This window comes from Erpetoichthys calabaricus, chromosome 3, assembly GCF_900747795.2.
Source record: "Erpetoichthys calabaricus chromosome 3, fErpCal1.3, whole genome shotgun sequence".
In the NCBI taxonomy this organism is placed as follows: domain Eukaryota; kingdom Metazoa; phylum Chordata; class Cladistia; order Polypteriformes; family Polypteridae; genus Erpetoichthys; species Erpetoichthys calabaricus.
This window is the reverse complement of record NC_041396.2, coordinates 31,135,585-31,163,265: the sequence shown is the minus strand read 5'-3', so window position 1 is coordinate 31,163,265 and position 27,681 is coordinate 31,135,585. Positions and strand designations below refer to the sequence as shown.

The 27,681-nt window shown below is 42.2% G+C and overlaps 1 protein-coding gene across 2 annotated transcripts in view; it reads right to left on the bottom strand.

The window, feature by feature from the left end:
- Positions 1–27,681, bottom strand: part of LOC114647875 (copine-5) — a 318,809-nt gene that overhangs the window by 190,774 nt on the left and 100,354 nt on the right. For both annotated transcript variants that reach the window (XM_028796547.2, XM_028796548.2), the window contains one exon: positions 7,304–7,367. In XM_028796547.2, coding sequence (XP_028652380.1) covers positions 7,304–7,367 — 64 coding nt within the window. The remainder of the gene's footprint in view (positions 1–7,303; positions 7,368–27,681) is intronic.

Below are 27,681 nucleotides of genomic sequence, written 5' to 3'. Positions count from 1 at the left end.
TCTATCTATCTATCTATCTATCTATCTATCTATCTATCTATCTATCTATCTATCTATCTATCTATCTATCTATCTATCTATCTATCTATCTATCTATCTATCTATCTATCTTATCCTACCTACTACGCTAAAATTGAAATCTATCTATCTATCTATCTGTAGAACAATTGTGATGAGAACAGGCCATTCAGCCCAAAATGCTTGTCCGTCCTATTCTGCTAGATTTACAAAATAATGTCAAGTGTAGATATGAAGGTCCCTAAAGTCCTACTGTCTACCACACTTCACGGTATTTTATTCCATGTGTCTGCGGTTCTTTGTGTAAAGGTGTGAAAACAGAGTAAGGAAAGCAGATTAAGAAGTCCATTGTTGAGTATGTGCATTTGACATCCTGGCTAGGAGCAATGAGGACCATTGGTTAGGTAGTTAGACCTACAGGGTAGCTAGATATTTGTGATTGTGTCTGCATATGTTGCTTTTATCCTTGTTTTATTACTTTTCTTTAATAAAAATCAGAAACAAAAGACAGATCATGACATGTCTGGCCCATGATGGATGAACTGAGGTGCAGTTTTGTGGAGACACCTGTGGCCAATAAAGGGAGTTGTAACATTACAGCCATCCTTGCCTCTAGTAGCTCTTGTCTGGACTCCCTGTTATGATATCATTAAGAGTAGAGCTGGCCTGAAGTGTTTGGTGACCACTCAACTGATGGTTTGAAATAAAGCCAAAGAACATCTGATGACAACAACAGGCCACTTAGCCCAACAGGTTCATCCATCCTAGTCACCAAGATTGTTCAAAGTAACATCAAGTCTACATCTGAAGGTCCTTAAAGTCCTACTGTCTACCACACTACTTGGTAATTTCTTTCATAGTTTTTTGTGTAAAGGTGTGAAAGCAAAGTAAGAAGGGCAGATCGAGAAGTTCAATGTTGAGTATGTGCAGTAGGCAACCTACCCAAAAGGGCAGCTAGATATTTGTTACCGTGTCTGCCTGTGTTGCTTATTCTACATATCATTAATCTATAGATATAAATTGCTAAGGGTTATGTCTGTCTGTCACATGATTACTTACAAGCTACTGGGGCTTCAACCTTGCTATAGGTCTTAACTGATCAGTTCTACAAAGTCATAAACTTTTGAGTTTGCAGCAACCTTGGAGAAGTAAAGTGACTGAAATAGTGACATGGCAGTGCCATCTGCTAAGTATCTTAATGGTGGGCACAAATGATTATTGCATTTAAACCTCAATCCTCACAAGCCCATCTATTTATAATCCCCCAGGACATATTACACATTTTTTCCAAATTCATAATCAACAGTAAGTTTTATATTTACTGATCTTCAAACAAAAAACACTGTATTAAAAAGTAGGAAAAAGAAGAGCAGCGCTATCTGTGAAGCTGTATTTTTTTCATGGTGAAAACAAAATGTTGTCATTCCAAAATGGAAAAGTTTATCTTGCTTTACATTATTGGAGTACTGGGAGGTCTGCATGATTCCTTGTTTTTAATTAACAACATTTGTTCACTTTTTTTGGCTTCACTTGGATTATCCTGCTTTCAGGGTTAACTCATGACTGAGTCTTTCTGGCTTTCTGGTCAACAGGATGTAAAAAAAGCTGACGTCTTGCTTCCAGTGAAGGACTGAACTATCTGCTCTCTAGGAGAGAAGTGGTAAAGATGGGGGTCATGTCTTTATTAATGAACTCAGAGCCGGTCCATCAATTAGGTGACACAGGCAGCCGTCTAGGGCAGCATCATTAGAGGGTGTCACACACATGAGAGTAGGAGACAACTAAAGGGCCTGAATAATAGTAATTCCACATCTGACCAGGGGGCAGCGGGGTGCACTGACTTGTCTTTCCCAATCCCTTGCAGACCATATTCGGGAAATCCCGCTGGTTCTGGTGCCTTAGATGACCTCACTTCCGGCTCTGGCGCCTACGATGATGTCACTTCCGGCTCTGGCACCCTCGATGGCATCACTTCCAGCCCGGTGCCTTCAATGACGTCACTTCCGGCTCTGGCACCTCAGATGACGTCACTTCCATCTTTGCTGGCATGAGTCAGTTCAGTTGTGGACACTGATCTGTAAAGCTATGTGCTTATTTTCAACCTTTTTGCAGCCAGGGCATAATATACGGGTGGCTGCCCCAAACCTTCATGATGTCTCTGTGTAATTTTTGTGACAAGGGACAACGTCACGAAAGTTAAGGGGCGTGTGCTCCAGACACCAAGGGGCAGCATTTATGAAACTCAAGTGGCACATGGTCTGGAATATCCCCTTGTCCCTGTGCTATGAACACCAATGGGCACCATTTTGGTAAGTCAAGGGGTGCATGATTCAGAAACCGAGGGGGGATCACATCCCAAGCCCCCAGTCCTCAAAGTCTAATAATATTGAATGTGCACTGTGGACACCGAGGGGTGCCATCTGGTAGCTCAAGGGGAGGACACTCCAGACATCGCCTAGGGCTCAATACGGGCTTTGATCTGCAGTGTATGAATTCATTTACTTATTTTTATTTTATAGGGCTAATGATCTTGATCTGTTTCTTAAAAGTTTGGCTGATATTAGGAAATGCTCTTAGAACAGTAGCTCACTGTTAGCCATCAGGTCACTATATGGTGACCTTCACTAAACCAGAATTGGCAAGGAGTGCTGCCACTTCAATAATGCAATGCATCATGTAGCTGGAAATTATATTTCAATTTGGGAATATCGGGCAACCCCGACTAAAGACTCAGAGAGAATGTGGGAGTTGGCACAGTCTGCTGGAGAGCCTGATTCAGAAAAAAGGACCTCCCCCCCCAGAATAGTTGAGCCATGATTGCCTTTCAGAATCCTGTGAACTCATGTCATTCTGTGTTCAATGACGGCTTACCTATTTGGCTCATTTTTGCCCTTGTGCCACAGTATTTACATCAGCTTCAGCAGGGTGAAGCCGTAAGTTCATTGTCACCACCCCAGAGCAGGGCAGAAGTGTTTATAGTATCATGAAATGGAATAAAACAAATTATTAGTGTGACTCTTGTTCTGTCTCTGCCAAGTTGTTCTTTAAAATGATAACTATTGAGTTTTCTTTGGAAGAAAGCCACCAAATCAAATCAACGCTGAGCCGCCCTGCTTTTCACACACACAGGCCCGGCTGCAGACAGGGATTTGCTTGAGTGGCTTTGCCAATCAGTGGAGGGACAGACGAGTTTCATCAGGCGCCACTTCCAGACTCTTTCTGTGGAGCGCGGTAGAAAGGCAAGGGAAATGTCATCACGGCAGCTACTGCTGAAAATGAGCAATTAATGGCACTTTTCGTGTTCTTTGCACCTCTGCATGATGTCCTCTCCATGACTTAATTGGCACATTTGTGCAATGAAAGCAAGAATGTGAGGCCCCTACACGTGCTGCAGTTTATTGTTCTGCTAGAACAGCAGACACAGCATCCAATCAATCTTTTATTACATCCAGGAGGAATTCTACACATCTCTCGGCTCGCTTATTAAACCAAATAAAACTCCGCTTGTCACCTTCAGGGAGATGAATGCCAGTTCAGCTACTGAATCTGTTTAAGAATAAGTTTTGGAGAAACGAAAGGAGCTAAAGTGACATGCCTACCTAGTGCCCAACCATGGGTCACTTCATTAGCAAAAACATCCCAGAGGGCCAAAGTGCTGTCCAGGAACAGCTTTTACTTTCTCTAGATAACCCACAAAGAAATACATCTTATAACTTAAAAGTCAAGAATGACAGTACCCATCACCCACCAGCAGATGCAGCCAAACAGAACAGCACTGCAAAGAAGATGCAGCCAAAGGAGGAAACTCCCATCCAGTTCTCCCTCACCTCGCACTGGAAAACTCAAGCAAGAAAGATGTTCTTCATTATCTCCAAGAAGGATGGTCTCCATAACCCACCGAGAGAGGCACATAAGCAGGACAGCTATAATTACTTACCAGGAGACACAACCAAGGAGATAATGACCAACATCCAGCAAATGACAGAGGAGAAAAGAGCAAAGCAAAACAGACCCCATGACCCACCAGACTACAGTTCATTGCAAGATATTCTCCATTACCCACTTATCTTCAAGGCACCTCCAAGCAGTACAGTCACAATATATTACCAGAAGGAATAGCCATGCTGAATAAACCCTATTACAAAGAACATAACCAAGCAGGACATTTCCCCATCACTCACCAGAAGATAGAGCCAAGCAGGTTAGTCAATATTGTACACGCTAGAAGACAATTTCCAGGATGACAGTCACCATCATTAGCCTGTTGACACCCTCTTCTATGTTTCCTATATCACCCACACATTAAAAGAGACTTCTTTACAAGACAGGATAATCCCTACCACATCAAGTAGGCTAGTCCCCATTACTTATCAGATTAACTATTCCCAGTATGATAGTCTACATTACTCGCGAGAACACAACCCCTTGGAAATTATAGTCTCTGCAACCAAAAACCATAAGAAATTTCCTTGCAAGGTTCTCAATCACCCACCAGAAGATACTTTCAGCAGTGCAGTCATAATCAACACCAGAAGAACCAAGCAAGATAATCCTTATCTAACCAAGGAGGACCAGTCTTTGGCACTCATCAAATGACAGTTCCAAGTATGAGAGTCTGTATTACCCACCAGAAGACACACCCCTGGGTTTCATGTCTCTTTCACCCATCCACAAGAAGACGCTTCATTGGAAGACAGTCTTTATCACCAACCAGAAGATGTCTCCAAGCAAGATAGTTTTCATCATTCACTAGAAAAAACAGTCAATCAGGACAATCCCCAAAACTCTCCACAAGACACAGCAAAGCAGGACAGTCTTCCTCATCTTCCAGAAGGTTCAGTTAAGCAAAACAGCCCCCATCACTCTTCAAAAATAGAACCAATCAGGTTAGTCGTCATCATCCACCTGAAGGCAATCTCAAACATTAAAGTGTCCATCACTCCTCCAGATGGTACCCCTTACCAAAATGGTATTCACTTGGCATAAGACCCCACCATGCAAGACAGAACTCAAAGGAATGAAGAAGGCCATTAATAACGAAAGACACCAAAGCACACAAAAAGAGTCGGCATCCACAGGTATCATATGCAAGCAGAATAGCTCCATCAACCAGAGGTCACAGCTATGCTTATGAGTTTCATGTATAAGGCATGGAAAGGAACCTTATTTTGCATAGGTTGTGATCAAGAAGAATAGCCAAAAGAAACGGTATCCCATAGGACTAGCCCATATGAGTATGCATCAAATATAGATAATCTTGGATTACCTTAAAATCATCAGCAAAGATTGATAGGATATTTTCCACTGCCAAAGGACACCAAAAATGGTAACACAGAAGACAAACAGGAGAGCCCAATTGGCCATAGGGCTCAATCATGCCAGGTGTGGCCGTATCACTTATAACTTTGCTAACCAAGATGGCTTCTGTAACAATGAAACACGAGAGCAGCTACCATCTGGCATGCAAAACCAAGCAGCACAGGCCCATCACCCAGAGACAACTCAAGTAACCAAAAGTGGAAGAGATCCTACTCTTGGGGAAGGGCCCCCTTTGACAGAAGTAACAACCATGGCATGACTCCCACCCCAAAATTCACTTACAAATATAATGCAGTAGAAATAAGGAAGCAGTATATCATTACTACCTAGAAGTTACAACAAAGTAAGGTGAGAATCCATCCATCCATCCATACATAAATACATCTGCCCATTTTCTTCCACTTACCTGGGTTTGGGTTGTGGGGGCAGCAGTCTGAGCAAAGATGTCCAGACATCCCTTTTATCCCAACACTACCTCCAACTCCTCTGGGGGGTAAACCAATGTGTCCCAGGTCAGCTGAGAGATATAGTCTCTCTATCATGTCCTAGGTCTGCCCTGAGGTCTCCTCCCAGGTGGATGAGTCCAAAACGCCTCCCCAGGGAGTTGTCCAGGAGATATCCTAATCAGATGCCCAAACTACCTAGACTGTCTCCTTTTGATGCAGAGGAGCTGTGGCTCAACTTTGAGCTCCTCCCAAATGTCTACACTCCTCACCTTATCTCTAAGGCTGAGCCCAGTCACCTTGTATAGTAAGTTCATTTCTGCCACCTGCATTCGCAATCTAGTTCTATCAGTCACTTCTCAAAGCTCATGACCATAGGTGAGGAAAGAAATGTAGATGGATCAATAAATTGAGAGCTTTGACTTTTGGTATGGCTCTCTCCCTACTAAGGCTGACTGTTACGTGACTGCCAACACCACTCTGATCCATCTGTAGATCTCCTGCTCCCTTTTCCCCTCAATCATGAACAAGATCCCAAGATATTTAAACTATTCCATTTGAGAAAGCACCTCTTCCCCAAACTGGAGAGGGTACTCCACTCGTTTCCAGCTGAGAACCATGACTTTGGGCTTGGAGGTACTGATCCTCATTCCAGCCATCTCATGCTAAGCTGCTAATCATCCCAGTGTGCACCTGATAAAGCCAACAGGACTACTTCATCCGCAAACAACAGAGATCTGATTCTGAGGTCAGCAAACTGAACTCCCTCCACCTCTTGACTGCTCCAACAAATTCTGTCCATCAAAATTACAAACAGAATCGGTGGCAGAGGATATCCCTGGTGGAGTCCCATAATCACTGGGAACAAGTCTGACTTGCTGCCTGCAATGTGAACCAAGCTCTCACTCCTGTTGTGCAGGGACTGAATAACCCAAAACAACAAGTCCAGCACTCCATACTCCAGAGGCACCCCTCCCCCCACAGGACACCCCAAAAAGCATAGTAATATATTTTTTTAAGGTGGCCCTGATCACCCCAAAGTCACAATTCCATTTTAAGTCATCAGGAACACTGCAAATGGCAAGAAAGCAAACAGCCTAACAGCCTTACTCAAAGCCAAGCAGGATCAGCCATTTTGCTTAAAGCTCAAAAACAAGCAGGATACGCCCATTATCAAGAAATAACAGTTCCAATAAAGGATATCATGCAGAACTGAAAGGAAAATGAGGTAGTACCACTGATCATAATTCAAATACAAGGGTAATAAGATCCATCACTTTGTGGTCCAAGTGGTCACACCCAAGCAGGACCATACCCATTACTGAGAATTTACAGCCATGCACGGCAATATGAACAGGCAAGTAGTATGGCATCATCATGCAGAGGAGCCCACAGCATCACCCCAAGGCAGTCTCAAGCAAACGACAACCCAGAAACCTGCCTACGCAGAGGCCACAGTGCACAATGCTGGACTAGACCCTGAATGACAAGTCATGCAGAAAGTTCAGCTGAACCAGACTCACCCTGCAATTGCCCAGCTCCTCCGCAGACAGAATGATGGTGCCACATTTTTTCCCTGGGATGCCACTGCAAAAGAAAGAAAAAATTGAAATGAATTGGGCTGGTGGGGAATTGGTGGTGGAGCTGGTGGAAGGGAAGCTCTCTCTCTGTTGTGACTGAGACGCCAATTTGGTCCTACTCATAAGAACAGGAATAGAAGCACTTTATCAGTTTTCCTAGTTGAGGAAACAACTTCCAGCTCCATTAGGATTTAGGAGAGCTTCTGAGTTGTCCTAACTTGCTATGCACTTCCAGAAGATGAAGGATGCTTTGGAAACGCTGGACAACAATGAACTCATAAACAGATATCAGTCTGATAGAGATGGAATAAAATTTGTAAAAAATATTACATGTTATGTAATCGTTCCATCTACATGGAGAACCCATGTGTGAAATTAAAGTGCAACATTACCTGTAAAATGCAACTTTGCGATAACAGTGATTTGTGTATTTCCCAACTAACAATTTCTCTAATTTTGCCCCAAACTTTGAACGCCCTTACAAGGTATGAGGTAATGCACAGATTTATACATTGTCCCACCACTCCATGTTAGGTAATGTTCAAACAAACCACTTCATGCAGACTGGCACATACATAAAGATCATTAGCACAAGAGTGGATGAGGATACATATTTGAGTCGATGACCAGGTGACCATGCGTGCAAACTGCAGTAGCCTGCATATTAAAAGATATGTGGGGCTGGATGGGTGATTGACAGCAAAATGTCACACAGATACACTGTGCTGTGCATTCCATGAACCCCATGAACATTTACATTACATTTTACAAGAAGGGCAGGCGCAGATTCCCAGGTGTGATATAGCTGGTCCATGGCGCAGAAAGAATGGCCATTTTATTAAACAATCCATTGTCTGTGTCAGTCTCCATGGGCGCACTCTTGTAGCTGAGGGGAGTTGGTGAAGTATTTGGGGCAAGACGCACCTGCATGTGAGGGTGCAATTATCTCAATTGCTTCATTGGCTTCCGGCAGTGCATGATTGAGACACTGTGCCCACAAAACCATGTAAGTACGGGCCGGCACAGGAAGATGGGAGAACACAAACAAGACAGAAACGGAGGAAGAGCGAGAGTGCAGCATTAGGGTGGAGAGAGAATGAGCCAGCTGGGTAGAGAGAGAGAGAGAAAAGGCCGTGCGGCCAGTGGTCCCGCAATAGAGCGAAGGATCAGGCACTCTAGGGAGGAATCGTCCCCACTGATTGTTTGTGGAGCAGAGTGGGAGCGATCAAGGTGGCGTCCTCTTCAGGGATCTGAGGGATGACTGCGTGAACGAGAAGGATGACGAGAGGACGACTGACCCCAAGCAGTCTGGCAGATGCCCGACAGAGGCAGCCAAGACTTGGGTCGGGATTGAGAGGACCGCGGCTGCTGAAGTCTCTGCCAGCTGAGCGACCAATGGGTGAGCTGGGGAGACTAGGAAGGAGTTGTGCTCGGCTCATTTGACCCCAGTGACTGTTGGTTTTTTGCTCGTTTTTAGCCTTGTTTTTAATCACCAGGTTTTTCACTGTTTTATGGATTATTTATTTATTGAGGAAACACTACTACACTTATTTGGACACTGTTTTGGATTGTTTTTAATAAAGACACTCGGACACTTTGCACCTCCCATTGCCTGGAGTGTTTTGTCCCCATCTGCCACACTCATCCAGTTACGTTATCGATGGTGTCGTGTTCAAGAGGCTCCCAATTGAGAAGAGAGAGCTTGGTGCTGGACACGCACCGTCACACCAGGGTGTTTAGATAAATAGAGCCTCACCAAAGATAATGGGGGATTGGCATGGCAAATTTGAAAACGATCAGGACATGAGAAGAGTGAACACGACTTCAAGAACAGCTGTGGTTTGTTTCAGCCTAACTGTGACCTTACAAGGTGTTTCGCGCGGTTGACTGGGCAGAGTCGCGGAGCTGGAGCCTATCCCACCAAGCACGGGGCATGGGGAAGGAACCATCTGAGAAGCTTACTTCATGAAATAAATGTGCCCATTATCAGGCTTTACTCTCTGTCTTTCCGTCTCTTTCATTGTTACAATGTTATTTTTGATATTGTTGATATCAAGTGGTGACAATTACGTGCAGCTTAGTGCAGTATTCTGTTTTATATGTTTTCTTCCTTCTTCTACTATTTTGAATATTATTATCTATTATCTTTGCGGTGAAGCTTTACCATTAATATTAGAAAACCACAAAACTTTATCATGAAGTCCAATTTGTCTCTCTGGGTATCATTAAGTCGTGATGTAATTCATTCTCAAACGTGAACTCCTACTCCTAGCTGGGCCTGGGTGTAGGACATTTCATAACTACTCCTTACGTTTTACTGTGTTGGTTGGACAAATTATTATCCTAATCAGCCTAGGAGTAATTCTGAGATGGCCTGATAAATAGAGGCCCTGGACCGCCATGTTTAGGACCACACGAGCTGCTGCTCTGCTTGGCCTTTTTCACTTCTGTTCTTGTTTATGTGTCAGGCTGCAGTTTAACACCAGGCTAACTTCTATTTTCAGCTCCTCTGTGTAGCTGGCATGTTGGCAGTTGCGGCCCTGCTCTCTTAGTGGCTCTTTTGCCTTTGAAGTTTTGCCCCAGATACGCAGTAATTACTGTCTAAGTTTCAGTCTCATATTCAAATCTCTGTGCGTGGGTGGGCATCGGGGGGCCATCCATTTACAAGCAGTTCCCAGATCCAACCCCTTTTCCCTTCCTTTGTTACACAAGCCCCTCATGAACATTCCCCCCCTCCCACCCAACTATGAAGCTGCTGCACTGAAAGGAATAAGATTGAGTGTGTTCATTATTCACCTAAAGTGATGTTTTCTTGAATTATTAAGGACTAAAAATATCAAAAAAGAAAAAAAAAATGTTGTTGGCAGCATAGACCAATCAAGTACAGTAGCTTCCCTGCCTCAGGAAGCGGGGAGCAGTGGTGAGGCCTGATTGCACGGGTAATTTACGAGGCTCAGCTTCGCCTTTGCAAGCCGATTAAATTTCAGGCCATGGCTGAACAACTATTAAATTACATTAAAGGAAACTCGGCCCCCTCCGCCCCCTACCACCCCATCTCCAGAACACGATTGAGTAGCTGGCATGAGTCGATATGTGGCACCGGAGAATCCCAGAGAGGTGGAATCTAAATAGGAGCTGATTGTGCTGTATGACGACTGACATGCCCACCACAACTGTGATAACCTCTGTTAGGCCTGTGATCTCAGAAATGGAAAGGACTGGCGATTTCCTAGTAGGCATAAACTGCCTTGCGATTTCATTTTTTTTTTTGCCAGTTCCTTGGCCTGTTAAAATGTTTTTGCACATTTTTTCCAGAGTTTTGAAGGTCACTTAGAATTTTTTAATCTCATTATATTTTTTAAAGATGCTGACAAAATGAATTACAATAAATTCTCAACATCTGATGATTTCGTTCCTGCAGATTCACTTATCCAAAATTATAAATGTGTAACCCAATGTTACCACGATCTACACGTGCCTATTTGCAGCCATGCAGAGCAGAAAATAGAGCAAGAGGGCCAAGAGCAGAGGATCAGAGTGTTTATCTGACCCGGTCTCCCCCCTGCTGGTCCTCCCTCTGAGCAGGGGTCCCACCGAAACTAACCCCATTTGTCCTATTGGTTCAATTCTTCCTTATTCACAGTATCTGTTTCTGCAGGGTTTCTTAGGATTGTAACCTCTGCGGGGAACAAGACTGTATGTTACCAGTTTGTTTTTTTATGGGCACCGTCATTTTAAGACCTTTTTGTTGATGGCTGCTATGTTAATGTTTGCTAAGATGACTGGGAGCATGAGGTACATTATTGTATTATTGCAGTGGTATAAAGGTCAGCGTCATACACTCCCTGGTTGTTTGAGATTGCAGTCTCTTTCTACAAAAAGTAAAACTTTACCATACGTTCTTGTTACTGTATTCTAGTTACAAAATATCCTTCTGTTCCTTTACAACATTTCAAATTCTGTCTGTTTGGTTTTGCTTACACATTCCCTATGTGGCTACAATTTCCCACATAGTTTTCTGACTGCAATTCTTGGTTGATGTCGTGAGTTTTGTTTATTTTAATCACATTTTCAAAGTTACAGCCCTTAACTTTGTTATGGGCTTCACCCTCCCTCCTAGAGACTTCATCTAATGGGACTAAAGATAAAACCATTATGCCATCTTTGCCCTCTTAAAGTTCTTGTTGTGGGGATGTCCTCCAGTTGTGGCTCTCTGGTTCTATGTGACTGAATCTCTCTTCACAATTCTTTCTCTCTTCATTCCTTTGTCCCTTCAAGTTCTTCTCCTCCTAGACTCTTCTTATCTCTCCTTACTTTCTCTTTCTCTCTTCCAGCCGCACCTATTAATAACTGAATTATTGCAGCTCAGCTGCTTTTAGCCTCTCACTGGAAATCTTCTGCATTTATCTCTCCTAAAAACTGGAAGTCTTCATTTTACAATCTTTCCATTCTTCCACTTCCCACATCTTGGATCAACACCTCATCCAACTCTACTGTCCACAACTAGCCTTGTGATGATCAGTTAGTAAAGAGCTGGTTGGGGGTTGCTCCATGAGGCAGTTTCTCCTGTCCATTCCTCGTTCTTTTCTTTGTTTGCGCCAATTTACCCATCAATTCTTTTTATTGTGTTTCTGTTTAGTTAGCCATCTCTCGTGAAGTTGGGATCCTGATTCCCTTTCTCTTCTTATTTCTTCTAGCAGAACTGAGATTATTGAACCCTTTTGGTGAAGGCAACTACATTGCCATAAATTCACACCATGAAGCATCTCAATTTGAGGATTTGTAAACAGCTGATGGTCAGTTGCAGACCTGCAACATCAAGCTCAGAAGCAGTCTCACCATTAGCTAATAATGGAGCTCTGTTAGTCAGTCATGCAGAGATCATCTCTGAATATTCCAAGCGCTTCCTGCTGACATTAGCTGATCTCTCTCTCTGTTAGCCACCACCTTTCCTGTGCAGCATTCCCACTACAGGACACTGAAAGATGGCTGATTTCAACATAGATTTAGATATTTCTGGTTCTACTGTCCTAACCTGATATTTCTCAGATTTGTTATGGGTTGGCCAACGTTTGCATCCTAAGATAACTCACACAGTCACACCCATACAGCACTGTTTATGAGTAATGTCTATAATGCCTGTTACTTTCAGTGCTCCAAAGGAGACTCACTAGCTTTGTGTCCCCATATATAACCTAGACTTATGACTACCTTGGTCCCTAAGAATAACCTGCACACATTATGGCTGACACCCCTTCACTGTTTCCCCAGATATGGCCTAACCCTAAAGCAGACACATCTTGATCTTGAAAACGGCAATCTCCCAACACTTAGTTTCCTGTAACTATTTTGAATACACACACAAATGCGGATTCACACAAACTCTACCCATTTAACTCTTTTAGGGTGGATGTTGACTTTTATTGACATAAAGAGTTGATGGTTAATGTTGACCAAAGTTGACATTCAGGGGCAGAGGGCGAAAAAAAGCTGTAAACGTTGATAAAACTCCATGTTCCATTATAGGTAGGCCCTCTTTGCTAGGAGGCCTGTTATGTTGACTTGACGTCTAATCCCTGCATCTGCGTGGGTGGCCTAGAGTAAACAACGTCTAGAATGGCATCGACATCGGGCATGTGTATGTGTATGACCTTAGGATCCTGCCATGACAAAACAGGACCTGTCCCCACTAATCACCTTCTCCAAAACTCCCTGTGCAGTTTTTGAACTCTTAACTTGCTTCAGAACGTTTCCTCACCCAATTGCCAAAGCCAATGTGAATGCTTGGAAGGTGGCAGGGTGTCAGATGTGGGCCATGGATAGAATTAAGCTGCTCTTCTCCACTTGTAACACAGGCACCTGCCGAGTGTTGTCTCTTATTAAAGCAGCCTGGAACACACTGAGCTGCCCCCAGAGGGCAAAGGAAATTGTGCAAAGCCACAAGTGGAACGCATGCTGTTTGCTCTTAAATGAAACAGGCTTCACAGCCCACCAACTAACAGGGCAAATTAAATTTAGCAAAAATCCAGGCCTACAGAGGTGACAGTCCAGGCCCTCATTTTCAAATGCAGATATATTTTCATTATCAAGTATAAATGGATGTCTTATCTCAAAAACACCTCGCTGAATTTGAGTGAATTCGTCTGCACGTCCAGCAGACATGCCGAGTTAATGCTCCCGCAGCTGATTAGGGAGTCATTGTGCTCCCAAAGCCCAGATCATAATAGGAAAAGATAATTCAATAATTAAGTAAAAGGGTAATTAAATATTTGATTAAGCATGAGAAGCAACTTTTTTTTTTTCTTTTGTAATTATTTCTAATGCCACTGGAAGGATTCTGAGTTTAGTCTTTGGCGCTGAATGAAAACTGGGAACTTTGAAGATTTCACATTTAAAAATAACGATCGGCTTTAATTAAACGAGGTGTGCCTGTGTGCATCCCTTCCCCCTCTTCTGTCTGTGCTGATAGGCACCCCTCCAGAGAACTTGCAGAAAACCAGATGGAAGCGCAGCTTTGTACACGGTAGAGCGTTTCCGTCAAAAACACCGCCTGCCTGCCTACCTCCATTGATATTCAGACAGAGGCTCTCCTACAAAAACCTCATTGAGACTTGCTGAAGAGCAAGGCTCTCTGGGGACAAATGGCAGCACTGGCTTTGTTCACTGTGGTTTACATGACAAATGCTTGCTTCTCTGGAGCTTTCTGATAATTCAATTAGCAGATCAAAGGCTAATGCCGGGCACTTTGAAATGAAATGGGTCACACAATCAAAAAACAAGCACATCTGGCTGTGTGCGTATACCGGGGGATGAGCCTTCAGTTTTGCATGGCCTTTGCTTTCTGAAGCTGTAGCAGACCCAGCTAGCCTCTGAGTATAATTATTTGACTGATTCATTGCCATATAAATTCAGGACAGAGCTTAGTCTTGGATGGCACACCATTTAGCTGCTGCCTAACAGTTCCAGAGTGCTGGGTTCAAATCGCAACCCTGTCAGCGTGCAGTTTCTGCTGAGTGTAGGTACTCTGACTTCTTCCAGCTTCCCAAAGATGTAGATGATCTGGTTATTCAAGGTGTGTATGTAAGTGTGCCTCACGTTGTATAGTAGCGATGTCAAAGAAAAAGTTTTATTGTTTGGGAAAACGGACAGTGAATTCATTTATCAAATTGACAGCCAGCCAATCAGAATATTTTACCCCCGGTAAAATTTTAGAATAAATATGCCTCATCTGAGGAGTGATATAGTAAGGAAGGAGGAAGGAGAAGGGACGAAGACATCAGAAGAGAACAGAGCTACGTCAACATGCAGCTGTTTCCATCTGATCATAAGAAAAGCATCTAATGAATAACTATGAGTGCTAGATCACAAGCCGCTTGTGACATTCATCCTTGTCATCTTTACTTTTTCGTAAGCTTTTTCTAAAGACTATATATATCCAGACGTTACTATCAGTTCTATTTTCTATTATTCTTTGTTCCAGTGGTATTATTATTATTCCTGTAATAAATATGCTGCTTTTAACTTTCTATGTCTATAGAGTGATTGAAGTAATAAGGTAGATTTCTTTGAGCACCTGGTGCAGCCGGAGGTTTACCATACGCTCTGTGCTGCAAGGTTTATTAAGGCTGAGGGTGAGAGTTCCACCCCATAGTATGGCATTCTTGGCTGATAAATGGCCCTATAATCAAGAGTGCTGAGCCTTTGTATGTTTAAATGTATTCTTGTAGACCAAAAGTGATATTTAGGTCTGAGATATCTTTAAAACATTTTATGTTGTTCGTGCCGATAATAAGTAAGTCTCTTGAAGTGCTGAGAGAGTGACAGGCTGTGTTATTCCTAAGGCACTTGTGTGGTTTAAAGTGCCCATCTGTCTCGCTTAAAATTGTCCAAAATGTTTCCAGGGCAGGATCCAACCTGCGAACGCTGCAACCAAGCTCCTGCCTCACTGGGTCACATGTTCTGGGCCTGCACCAAACTAACATCATTTTGGACAAAAATTTTTAAGTGCCTCTCAGACAGCCTTGGTATCACAATCCCTCCTAACCCACTAACAGTGTGTTCGGTGTTCTTCCAGATGGACTTCAATTGGAGAAGGACAAGCAAACGGTGATTGCATTCACTACACTTTTGGCACGCAGACTTATTTTGTTAAATTGGAAGAATCCTAATTCTCCTCTTAAACGTCAGTGGGAAACCGATGTTTTATATTATTTGAAATTGGAAAAAATCTAATTCTCAGTTAGAGGATCTGTAATCAATATTATTTTAGAATAAGAGAAATAACTATTATCGCATTTAACTCCCTTCTCCATCTCTTATTTACATAGATATTTACTTCTCCCTTTCTTTTGTTTAATGTTGCCTTATTAAAAAGCCTTAAGCAATTTTCCTTTAGCTAAGCTCTCCTTCTCAGGGGTGGGGTTTGATTAGTCTTCAAATTTGTTGGGTTATAAATTGATCTGTTTGTATGGAATGATTACAATGAAAATTAATAAAATAAAAATATAAAAAAAAAAAATAAAGTGCCAGAGGTTAACCAGCTGTGTGTGTCATTCATGGGGCACTGTTGTGATTAAGGTCTGTGTGTATGTAAGTCTCATGAAGTCCTAGGAAAGTGACAAGTTGTGTTATTCATAAGGCACTTGTGTGGTTTAAGGTGATAGAGATTAACCAGCTGTGTGTTTGTCATTCATAGGGCACTGTTTGTTTCTGTGTGTATGTGTATAGCTATATATGTGTGTGTTACTCTTAAAGTGCAACAGTAGACCAATCCGGTAACAAACTTCACAAGTACACTTACCCTTGAAGAAAACAGGTAAAGGGTAAGTAGAGGGAAATACTACGATAATACAGCTACCAATTGGCATGGAGCGTATCTTCAATTCCACTCCGAGGGGTAAACGTTAACATTATACAAAGTTACTGTCTGTTATACCTGCATTTTTATCACTCTTTAATTTAATATTGTTTTTTATCAATATGCTGCTGCTGGAGTATGTGAATTTACCCTTGAGATTAATAAAGTATCTATCTATCTATCTATCTATCTATCTATCTATCTATCTATCTATCTATCTATCTATCTATCTATCTATCTATCTATCTATCTATCTATCTATCTATCTTATTTTTAAATTACAGAAACATTAATGAGCATAAGCTTTTAAAAATGTTGCGTTTGAAGTTGAGATGTGACGCTTGTTGTTTGTCCACAGGTTAAAACATTTGTTTTAGTCAGTTAAATTTCTATTTCATTAATACATTGATCTGCAATTATTTTTATCCGTGGGCCAGTTTTATTCTGCGCTGTTTGTTTTAGAGTAACTCTGTTTAGCAACGGGAGTGTGCTGCTCTGATTTTTAAATCATTGCCACAAAGTATGCTACACATTACTTTCTTTTTTATTACATATTAATTCTGTTATATATAATATTAATTTTGTTAGACCTCAGTGCAGATTTTGACACTGTCAGACATGACATTCTACTGTCCAGAATGGAGAACATGCTGGGTATCTCTGGCACTGCCCTCCAGTGGTTTAAGTCCTATCTGACTGACAGGCAAAAGTTTGTTAGTTTTGGCAACAGCAGATTCAGCTCTGCGCCGGTCACATAATGGGTTCCTCAGGGCTCTGTCCTCGGCCCATTCCTCTTCTGTGTTTATATGATTCCCCTTGGCCATATCATGTGTAGCTATGGATTGGGTTATCATTCTTATGCAGATGATACTCAACTCTATTTCAATGATAAAAGTGAAACTTCATTGGGCTTTCTCAGCCAACAACTTGCCTCAGTGAAATTAAAGCTTGGATGGAGCAGGACTCTTTAAAATTAAACTGCAACAAAACTGAACTCCTGCAAATTGGCACTTAAGAAAATGAGCTCCTTCTTAGTCACTCTGACCTTCTTCTGATGCAAGGAATCTTTGAGTAATTTTTGATTCCTCTCTTTCTTACTTCACCCACATAAACCACACTAAGAAACTTTCTTACTTCCACCTCTGTGACATATCCCTTGTTCACTCATTCTTCTCCCTTTCTAATGCTGAGAAACTTGTTCGTGCTTTTATCACAGCCCACATCGATTACTGTTACTCCCTACTGGCGGGTGCTGCTTCAAATCTTAGATCACAGCTCCAGTTGTTTCAAAATTCTGTGGCAAGAGCCCTTACATGCACCAGCAACAGTGAGCACATAACACCCATTCTGCTTCACCTCCACTGGCTTCTTGTGTATTACAGAACTGAATATAAAATTCTGTTATTAACCTACAAAGCTTTAAATGGCCTTGCACCGGACTACATCAGTGACCTACTCCATCACTCTACTCCTGTTCACCCACTAAGGTCCTCTGATTCTGTGCCCCACACTAACCTGCACTCTATGGGTGACAGGGCCTTTAGCTGTATAGCGCCCAGACTTTGGAATGTCCTCCCTAAATTAATGAGATCAGCTGACTCCATTCATTCTTTTAAAAATCAACTTAAAGCTCATCTGTTAAGGAAGGCTTTTAACTTAACCTGACATTCTGCCCCTTCTTTCAGGTAACCTCTCCGTCCAGATGTTCAGGACAATGTCTGTGTGTGTATTATATCACATATGATGTGATTTATTCAGGCATTTCTTTTAGTATTGAATTTAGTTTTATAAATTGTTTTATTCTTTCTTTTATTCTATTTAATGCTTTGTATATCCTTTGTTTATTTTGTTTATTGTTGTATGCAGAAAATATTTGTATCTTAAGCGCTTGGAGCATGGGAAAGGTGCTATATAAATAAAATATATCATTATTATTACGAGCAATTTTAAAATTATACTTCATCACATTTAGTTTATAGCCTCGCAGTTAGGAGACCTGGGTTTGCTTCCCGGGTCCTCCTTGCGTGGAGTTTGCATGTTCTCCCCGTGTCTGCGTGGGTTTCCTCCGGGCGCTCCGGTTTCCTCCCACAGTCCAAAGACATGCAGGTTAGGTGGGCTGGCAATTCTAAATTGTCCCTAGTGTGTGCTTGGTGTGTGGGTGTGTTTGTGTGTGTCCTGCGGTGGGTTGGCACCCTGCCCGGGATTGGTTCCTGCCTTGTGCTCTGTGTTGGCTGGGATTGGCTCCAGCAGACACACGTGACCCTGTGTTCGGATTCAGCGGGTTGGAAAATGGATGGATGGATGGACATTTAGTTTATAATGTAAGACGCTATAACTTTTCAGTGCTCAATTGCATAAACAGTGGCACTTGTAACTGTGCTCATATCCTCAGTGTATTATGGTAGAAAATGAATTATGGAATGGTGAGTGAAGTGAAAGCTGACTGGATTTGGCTGGTGTCACATCTTGGCCAGAGTTCCTCCTCTGGCCGGGATTCAAGTTCATGTTCAATGTCTCCTTTGTTCATTTTTGTTAATTTTTAAAATTATGAACTTAATGCTCACTATTTATTTATGGTTTTGTCTATGTTTTATGTACCATGTACCATGTGTATTAGGGGTGGTTCCCCAAGGGGTGGAGCCACCTGCCAATCAATGCCAGGAACTGCTCTCTACCCTATAAATTTGGAGGGCCTTCCACCAAGTCCTGGCATGTCATTTCAAACAGAGTGCTTACTTGCATTTTGCTCTGCTTTGTGTTTATTGTGAAATCCTGGATTTTTGAACCTATGCTCTGATTTTGACTTTGCCTTGGGATTCTGTATTGGGAGTGTGTTTGTTGTGGATTGCCTTACCTTCTCTGGCATTTCCTTATGTGCTCTAAAGGAGCTTCTGGTGCTACAGAGTGTTGTTGATAAAAGTAAACTTTTTATTTTATGAAGCTACTTCAAGGCACATTTTGTTTCTAGTCAGGGTTTTGATGGTAATCCCCACTAGGGGGCCATTTTTGGAAGTATTTGTGGGATTTCTTTTGGGACTCCCAGTTTATGACAGCTGGCTGTAGCACCTAACTTCACAAATGACGTTTGTGTGAATGTATTAGTGTAGTGCATTTGCCTTTGAGCTGCATCACGAAAAGCACTGCTCAACACAGCAGCGGTGGTGACTGTGAGGTGATGATTTTGTTGCAAGTTCAAAATTCAAATCTGCCTATAAAAGATTTTGAGTGCAGGTGGATGGGAACTGTAGTTTTTGGGATGGGCTGTACTGCACATTAAGGTTACTACGAAGGCTGTTGACTTTTACTATAGTTCATTACTCCTACGCTTTACTAACTGAAATTTCTGTTATTTTTGGTAAAGATTTTAATACATACTGAATTGTAATTTATTTAGATACATGAATTCTTATCTGATCATTCTCATTCATGAAGTATGGGCACCAATCAGATACATATCCAATCTAGGACCACATACGGGCAGCACGGTTGCGCAGTGGGTAGACCTGGGGACCTGGGTTCGCTTCCCGGGTCCTCCCTGCGTGGAGTTTGCATGTTCTCCCCGTGTCTGCGTGGGTTTCCTCCGGGCGCTCCGGTTTCCTCCCACAGTCCAAAGACATGCAGGTTAGGTGGATTGGCGATTCTAAATTGGCCCTAGTGTGTGCTTGCTGTGTGGGTGTGTTTGTGTGTCCTGCGGTGGGTTGGCACCCTGCCCAGGATTGGTCCCTGCCTTGTGCCCGGTGTTGGCTGGGATTGGCACCAGCAGACCCCCGTGACTCTTTGTTCGGAGTCAGCGGGTTGGATAATGGATGGATGGTTGGATGGACATTTTAGTTATATTATCTACTGAAATTGGTATCAAAAATCTTATTGAATTTTCATACATTTCGAAATGTGTCATATTGAAGTTTGAAATTTTGGTTTTGTGACAATGTCATTTGTCTGATGTTGCTGAGATTGGAATTGTTCTCCAAGGCCCTTATATTGGAATAAGCAGGTTTGAAAAACCCTAACCATAACCCTAAACCTAACCCTTGGGATCATTACATTTGTTCAGGATGACCCTTAATTTCTGCCAAACTATTCAGTGAACACAACAGCACTTTAATAAGAGTACAACTCTACTTTAGAATATTTGAACAATTCCAACAAGAGCAAGCCAGTTAGCCCAACAAAGGTCATCAATCATATTTGTATAATTTCTCCAAAATAACATCAAGTCAAGTTTTGAAGGTCCCTAAAGTCCTACTATCAACCAAACTATTTGGTAGTTTATTCCATCTACATGTGCCCAAAATCTACCTTTAAAAAGTCTCCATCTGTGCCTCCTTGATCTTGTTGAAGAACTCATTTTAAAGTAAGAGCTGGGATCAACCATACCATCCATCCATCCATTTTCCAACCCGCTGAATCCGAACACAGGGTCATGGGGGTCTGCTGGAGCCAATCCCAGCCAACACAGGGCACAAGGCAGGGAACCAATCCAGGGCAGGGTGCCAACCCACTGCAGTCAACCATACCAATTCCTTTTATAATTTTAAACACTTCAGTCATGTAACCTCCTTATCTCCATTTGTTTAAACGAAGAAGGTTAAACTCCGTTGGTCTTTCCTCATAATTTCAACCTCACAATCCCGGAATCAGCCTAGTCAATGGTGGGTTCCCTGGACTTCCTCTAGAGCTGCTATGTAATTTTAGAAATATGGAGATCAAAACAGCTCACAGTACACCAGGTGTGGCCTCACTGGGGTGTTACAGAGCTTAAATATAACTTCTTTGGACTTGGACTCCACACCTCGTGACATATACTCTAACATTCTGTTAGCCTCAGGGCCAGCTCTAGCGTTTTTCCTTCCCTAGGCGAAGCTGTAAATGGCACCCCATCATCCCCTTTGCTTTGACTGGAATAATTACTACCAGACCTCTACATAGGAACATGGAGATACAGAGAGTGAAATATGGAGGGTTGGGATAGCATATTGCATTTAATTTAGCGTCGGCTCTGTGTGTATTGCATTTTGATTCAAGAGCAAAACTAAATGTAATCAAATGAGCAATCAGTTTCAAAAAATGGAGCAAGTGACGTCAATAATTGTACAGAATTTGTACTTGGATGAACTCACCTAATGTTGCTTCACAATCTTGTAATGACCCATTACAAACATGTCCACGAAAATGTTGCTGTGCAGCATCCCTTATTTACCAGGTGCTTTGCATAATATTCTGCACATACCATTTGGGTTTTATAGTATATATTAAATTTGACAAGATATCTCGTGGAGTGCCAGTTTCTTGACACATACTGTACTGCATTGCTTTGCAGTGCCAGGTTGATTGTCATTGTAAGCTCTCCAAAGTCGAAACTAGTAAGCATTACTTAAAGCGCAAGTTAGAAAATGTACGCAAGACACAAAATTCAGGTGTGTTCGCAGACTGTGTGGGCGTAGTAAGTCAGAACATTCTAGAACATTCTCAATCCATTTCCAAATTGATTAAGCCAAAGGCTGTTTCTCAAGGATTGGGCAAAAGGCTGAAAAACTGACCTGGAGAGGACTCTCATAGACAAACGCACACACACACACACACACACACACACACACACACACACAATATACAATTGCCAATTAACATTACCGAAATTAAAAACAAGAAAAAACTTTTGGAATTAATTCCTCCTTTCCTTGAGCATGTCTGGCCATTGTAGTTTTCATGAAAGGGGATTTGCAAAGTTATTCAGTTATGGCAAATGTTAGGAAAAAACGGACAAACTTTAATTTAGCAACTGACCATTACAGATATGTAACACTATGATGGTAAATTATAGGGTGACCAGATTATTTCTAAATTCCAAAAAAAGACACTTGTATAGCATGTCTGTCCATGCACACAAACCATCCTCGTTTGTTTAATGCCTGCTTTATTTCATCATCATCAGAGAGAGATCAACTCATGGAAAAAAAACACTTTGAAAATGAACATGTAGGATTCAACACAATCCTTGAAGTGCAAAAAAACACATAAATGGCAGCATAGTTCTTAATCAAGCTTTCCCTGTTGGAGTTTTGACTGCACCATTACACAAATATTACATCGGTCTGGGAGCTGGGGTATGAGGTGTCCCCTTTGGAATTGACCCGCTGTTCTAAATATATTGTGGAGATGTTTGCTTCAGGAGAGGTATAATGTTTTATTAGAAGGCCCTAGTGTGTGCTTGGTGTGTGGGTGTGTTTGTGTGTGTCCTGCGGTGGGTTGGCACCCTGCCTGGGATTGGTTCCTGCCTTGTGCCCTGTGTTGGCTGGGATTGGCTCCAGCAGACCCCCGTGACCCTGTGTTCGGATTCAGCGGGTTGGAAAATGGATGGATGGATGGGTAGCCTGTTAAAACGGGGACACTTTGATATTCTTCAGTTACTTATTGGGACGGAGAGCCTGAAATCAGCACTGTAGCTGTCACTGGGCTGTTTGGCCACCCTGGTAAGTTATACTGAAAATAGTGAATCATTATAATCTGCGGATAATGGATTTATGTGCTTGGTTTACTGTGAGGTAAATACTACTCACAAAATATTTATTTGCTCTGTGCAAAATGGCTTACATGTCACAGGGTACTTTATTCATAGCTAAATAACCTTTTGTTTTATGTGCGTGCATGTTATATTTTTACAGTTGGGAAGATCATTTATTTTATCTGCTAAAACTTAAAAGCATCAGGATGTGTGAGACACTGATGCACTGGTTCTGTTTTATTTGCACTCAAACAGTTGGGAAGACTTCATAAAGTCGAAACAATTTGCAGTTGCTGATTTTCTGCTCATGCCCAATTATACTTGCTGACAGAGGATTGCTGTCCTACATGTGTGGTAACAACAAGTGGCTGTGACTTTCTACCCACTCAAGCAGTCTGCTGGTTTTTCATTAACTTTTATTGGGGATCTGTTTGCTGTCGATAGCAACCATCAGAAGTGAAAAACAGGAAAATAAGCAAAATATACAAGTTGGTGTAACTGCTGTCAAGGTCAAACTGAAACAGTAAACTAATTCATAGTTGAAGGCACACAGAACGGCTCTCTGTTTTAAGGTACTTGACAAAATTGCAAAGTCACCAGTGCCTATTAGAAAGATATTTTGAAATTTTAAAACTGTGTACAGTGCAATCTGTTTTGTCAAGTAAGTTTGTCTTGACAAACTTACTTGAAGAATAAGTGTGCCACATTTAAGCAAAATTGGTCCAAAGAGGGCCGAGTTTTTTCATGTGGACAGACAGATATGGCTACCAAAATAGGTGCTTCATGCATTACACATAGACACACATAAAAAGATTTTTTAATACATGAGATGCTCTTAGTTTTTCAAGTGGATAGATAGATAGATATGAAAGGCACTGTATGATAGATAGATAGATAGATAGATAGATAGATAGATAGATAGATAGATAGATAGATAGATAGATAGATAGATAGATAGATAGATAGATAGATAGATAGATAGATAGATAGATAGATAGATAGATAGATAGATATGAAAGGCACTATATAATAGATAGTGATAATGTGGCGGGCTTTCAGGAACCATGCCCCTTGGACAGTGGATCCGGGGAAGCATCCATGGGATGCACACTACATCCCCTGGTAAATTTGGTGGCAGCCCCCCTGGGTTGCATCGGGGGCAGTGATGTAGCTGGGGGGGGGGCAATGGGGGACATCTGTCCCTGGGCGCAACATCCAGGGGGTGTCAAATTGATGTTACGAAATTTTAGAATGAAATGTTTTCCATTCTTAAATGCACAAGATGGGGCGCAAAATCTTCAGTTGTCCTCGGGCGCTGAAAACCCCAGCTACGCCTCTGATTGGGGGAACAATTGTGGAGCAATTGTGGAGATCATCCCTGTTGGAGCTGCACGGCTTCCTGAGCCCATGTGGGCTGTAACACAAGGTAACACAGCCGCACCCAGACGTGCAGTCTTCTATCCATCCATCCATTTTCCAACCCGCTGAATCCAAACACAGGGTCACAGGGATCTGCTGGAGCCAATCCCAGCCAACACAGGGCACAAGGCAGGAACCAATCCCAGGCAGGGTGCCAACCCACCGCGCAGTCTTAATTATGTAAATTATCACCTGAAGCACTTCTGGGTGGGCTATAAAAGATGCTGGCAGACACCACTCCAGGTGCCAGAGTCAGGAGGAGGAGGACGAAGCTGCCTGGGAGGACTGGAGGAAGAAACTTTAGTTGTGCTTTCTGCTTTGCTTTTGTGTGCTTGTGGGACTGTGTTGTGCCTGTGGGAAATGGGGAAGGCATTTCCCACGTGGTGCAGAAGAAAAATAAAATCTTTTCTTTGGTTTGTACACGCACCTCCGTTGTCAGTCTGTGTCGGGCCGGGCGCCTATATAGCGCCTTATCACAACAGATAGATAGATAGATAGATAGATAGATAGATAGATAGATAGATAGATAGATAGATAGATAGATAGATAGATAGATAGATAGATAGATAGATATGAAAGGAACTATATGATAGATTGATAATAAAATGCACTATATCATGAGAGATAGATCTGAAGATCAAAAAGTCATAGTGCAAAACAACAGGCAATGGGCCATAACAATTGCACCAGGAAGGAAGTGACCATTGTCAGATTCCAAGTTAATCCTCTGGTCTTTCAGTATCTCCAGATATGTTCATCATTGTTGTGGCCAGTAGGCTGAGCATGAGTATCTGATGTCATTTTCCTTCCAGTATAATTTACAACTGTTGACTTAGAATTCAGGGGAGGATTCTACATCAAGTGATAAGTGGGATGGTGGGTTTTGTCCAGCTCAGGCACATTCTGGGCAACGCTGAAAAAGGAGCTGCCTACTGGAAAAAAAAAAAACAAGAAATGGACTAATTTAATGAGTAGGGCCATTTTCAAGAGGACGTGCCTGCGGCTTCTGGAGACAGGTGGCGCCATCCTTTAAAAGCTGCTTTGTGTAGAGTGAACTTTCACCGCTGATTTATTATGTCTTTTATTTGCAAATGGATCCGAATGAGGAGCTTAACAGAGCACATAAGAAATGTGCCCCAAGCACTAAGTGTGACAGCCTCATTCCCTTGCCAGTTGGTGCTCTGAAATGAAAGCAGCTGGCACCAAGACGTGCTGCACTTTCTAGTGATCCCCATTGGCTGATCACAAGACGTGGCAGCATTGCTGCATGAAGCTGGAGCGAACTGGGGAGCGGCTCCCCCCATCAGCACTGGGGAACTTGGCCGCCGATCACACGCTGCCGCCTCTCACAGCCTTCCTGAGGTGCTGCTGCTCATCCAATTAAAAAGAAAAAGAGAGGAGTGCAGTCCTTGTGATTCCGACTCACTGTCTGAGATGAATACTTCTTATTATTTAAATCAATAAACACATGAAATGTAAACTCTTTTAGCCAATTAAAAGCAAAATTACTTATGTGGCTTCAAATAAAGAAGTGAAAAGGCCTTTTAACTTGACAGCTGTGATATTTCTAATAGATTCCTCAACAGGCTTCTGGCAGCAGAAAAAAGATCAAGCTGCAAGTCAGGAGAGGGAAACACTTGTAGAATTAATCTGAACAACGGAGAAGGAATGTAAAAGCCGGCAGAGATCAAGATGTACTCTCAAACCTACCTGGCGGAGCACAGATTAGTGGCTGTGCTACTGAGCCAATAAACTAAAATAAAAATCAGAGGGCAATAAGGTGAGATAGGCTAGAATGGACTATTAAATATGTCTGTGTGCAATGATTGTATAGAAAATGTATAGAGAAAATAAAGACCAAGAGATGAAATAAATAAGAAAAATTGCAAAAGAGAGTTAACATGCATTCTGTAACTAAATCCGTGTGCCCAAAGCCTGACATAACATATACAGAATAAGAAAAGTAACAGAGTAAGAGCTATAGCGCAAACCAAATAAGCAATCTACTGGATATACTGTAGCTTAGATGGAGTAAATTCTGGGGGTCTTGCATTTTATTCAAATAACTAGCTGTGCTATATGGTTTCCAACGGTAAACTGCGTAAGACGATGGACATTTCTTATAGTGCCATTGGTTAATTGGGTGTATCAGATGTACTACGTCACTAATTGAGTAACTTTTTGTACACGATACTAGTAGCTTTTTTTACAACGGGCTAATTGTATTGGTAGGGTGGCACGGTGGGCAGTGGTAGCGCTGCTGCCTCGCAGTTAGGAGACCTGGGTTCGCTTCCAGGGTCCTCCCTGCGTGGAGTCTGCATGTTCTCCCCGTGTCTGCGTGGGTTTCCTCCTGGTGCTCTGGTTTCCTCCCATGGTCCAAAGACATGCAGGTTAGGTGGATTGGCAATTCTAAATTGGCCCCAGTGTGTGCTTGGTGTGTGGGTGTGTTTGTGTGTGTCCTGCGGTGGGTTGGCATCCTGCCCGGGATTGGTTCCTGCCTTGTGCCCTGTGTTGGCTGGGATTGGGTAAGCCCCCTAATATACTGTATATATATATATATATATATATACAGTATATATATACTAGCTGTGTAAGCCCCTGCTGCAAAAAGCCTGGGGTCCTAGAAAGTATTGAAATCATCGGAAAAAAAATTGAAATGTGGAGATGTCAGGTAATTGAAAGTAACTACCAACTACTCTGGGCATCTCTCTCCAAAGAGGAGTCGTTTTGCCGACATGCTGGCCTCGCTTGTGTTTCCTCGGAGGCAGAGCCCCTACCCCAACTCCACCTCTCACTTCCGGGCTGGACAGACACACACACTTCCACACGTAGACATTTATATATAAGATATATATATATATATATATATATATATATATATATATATATATACATATATATATATATATATATATATATATATATATATATATATATATATATATATATATATATATATATGTGTATATATTCATTGCATTCATAGTGTGAGTCTCGACGACCTGAATTGTGTGGATGGTTACCTATTAAAACAAAGTTTTTTTGTCATCCATACTAGTGGAACAGTTTGCAGTTATAGGAAATATAATTGTCTCGTAGTGATCCTTCAAGCACACTCTTATCTTTTAATAATACACACAGATGTGTTCAATCTTCTAATCACTCATTCAAAAGTTCCATTTACGCTAAACACATGAGGGTAAGCAAAGGTAACAAGTCCATCTTGAAAGAGCCAGGCGCCAGAGTTTCAAGTTTCACCTTCCATCACTAACTGGATACTCCTGTGCATTTAAGAATGGAAAACATTTCATTCTAAAATTAGGGTCATAACATCAATTTGGTGCCCCCTGGATGTTGCGCCCAGGGACAGATGTCCCCCCCCCCTTGCCCCCCCCCCAGCTACGTCACTGCCCTCGATGCAACCCAGGGGGGGCTGCCACCAAGTGTACCAGGGTATGTAGTGTGCATCCCATGGATGCTTCCCTGGATCAAGTGTCCAAGTGGCATGGGTCCCGAAAGCCCGCCACACTATCACTATCTATT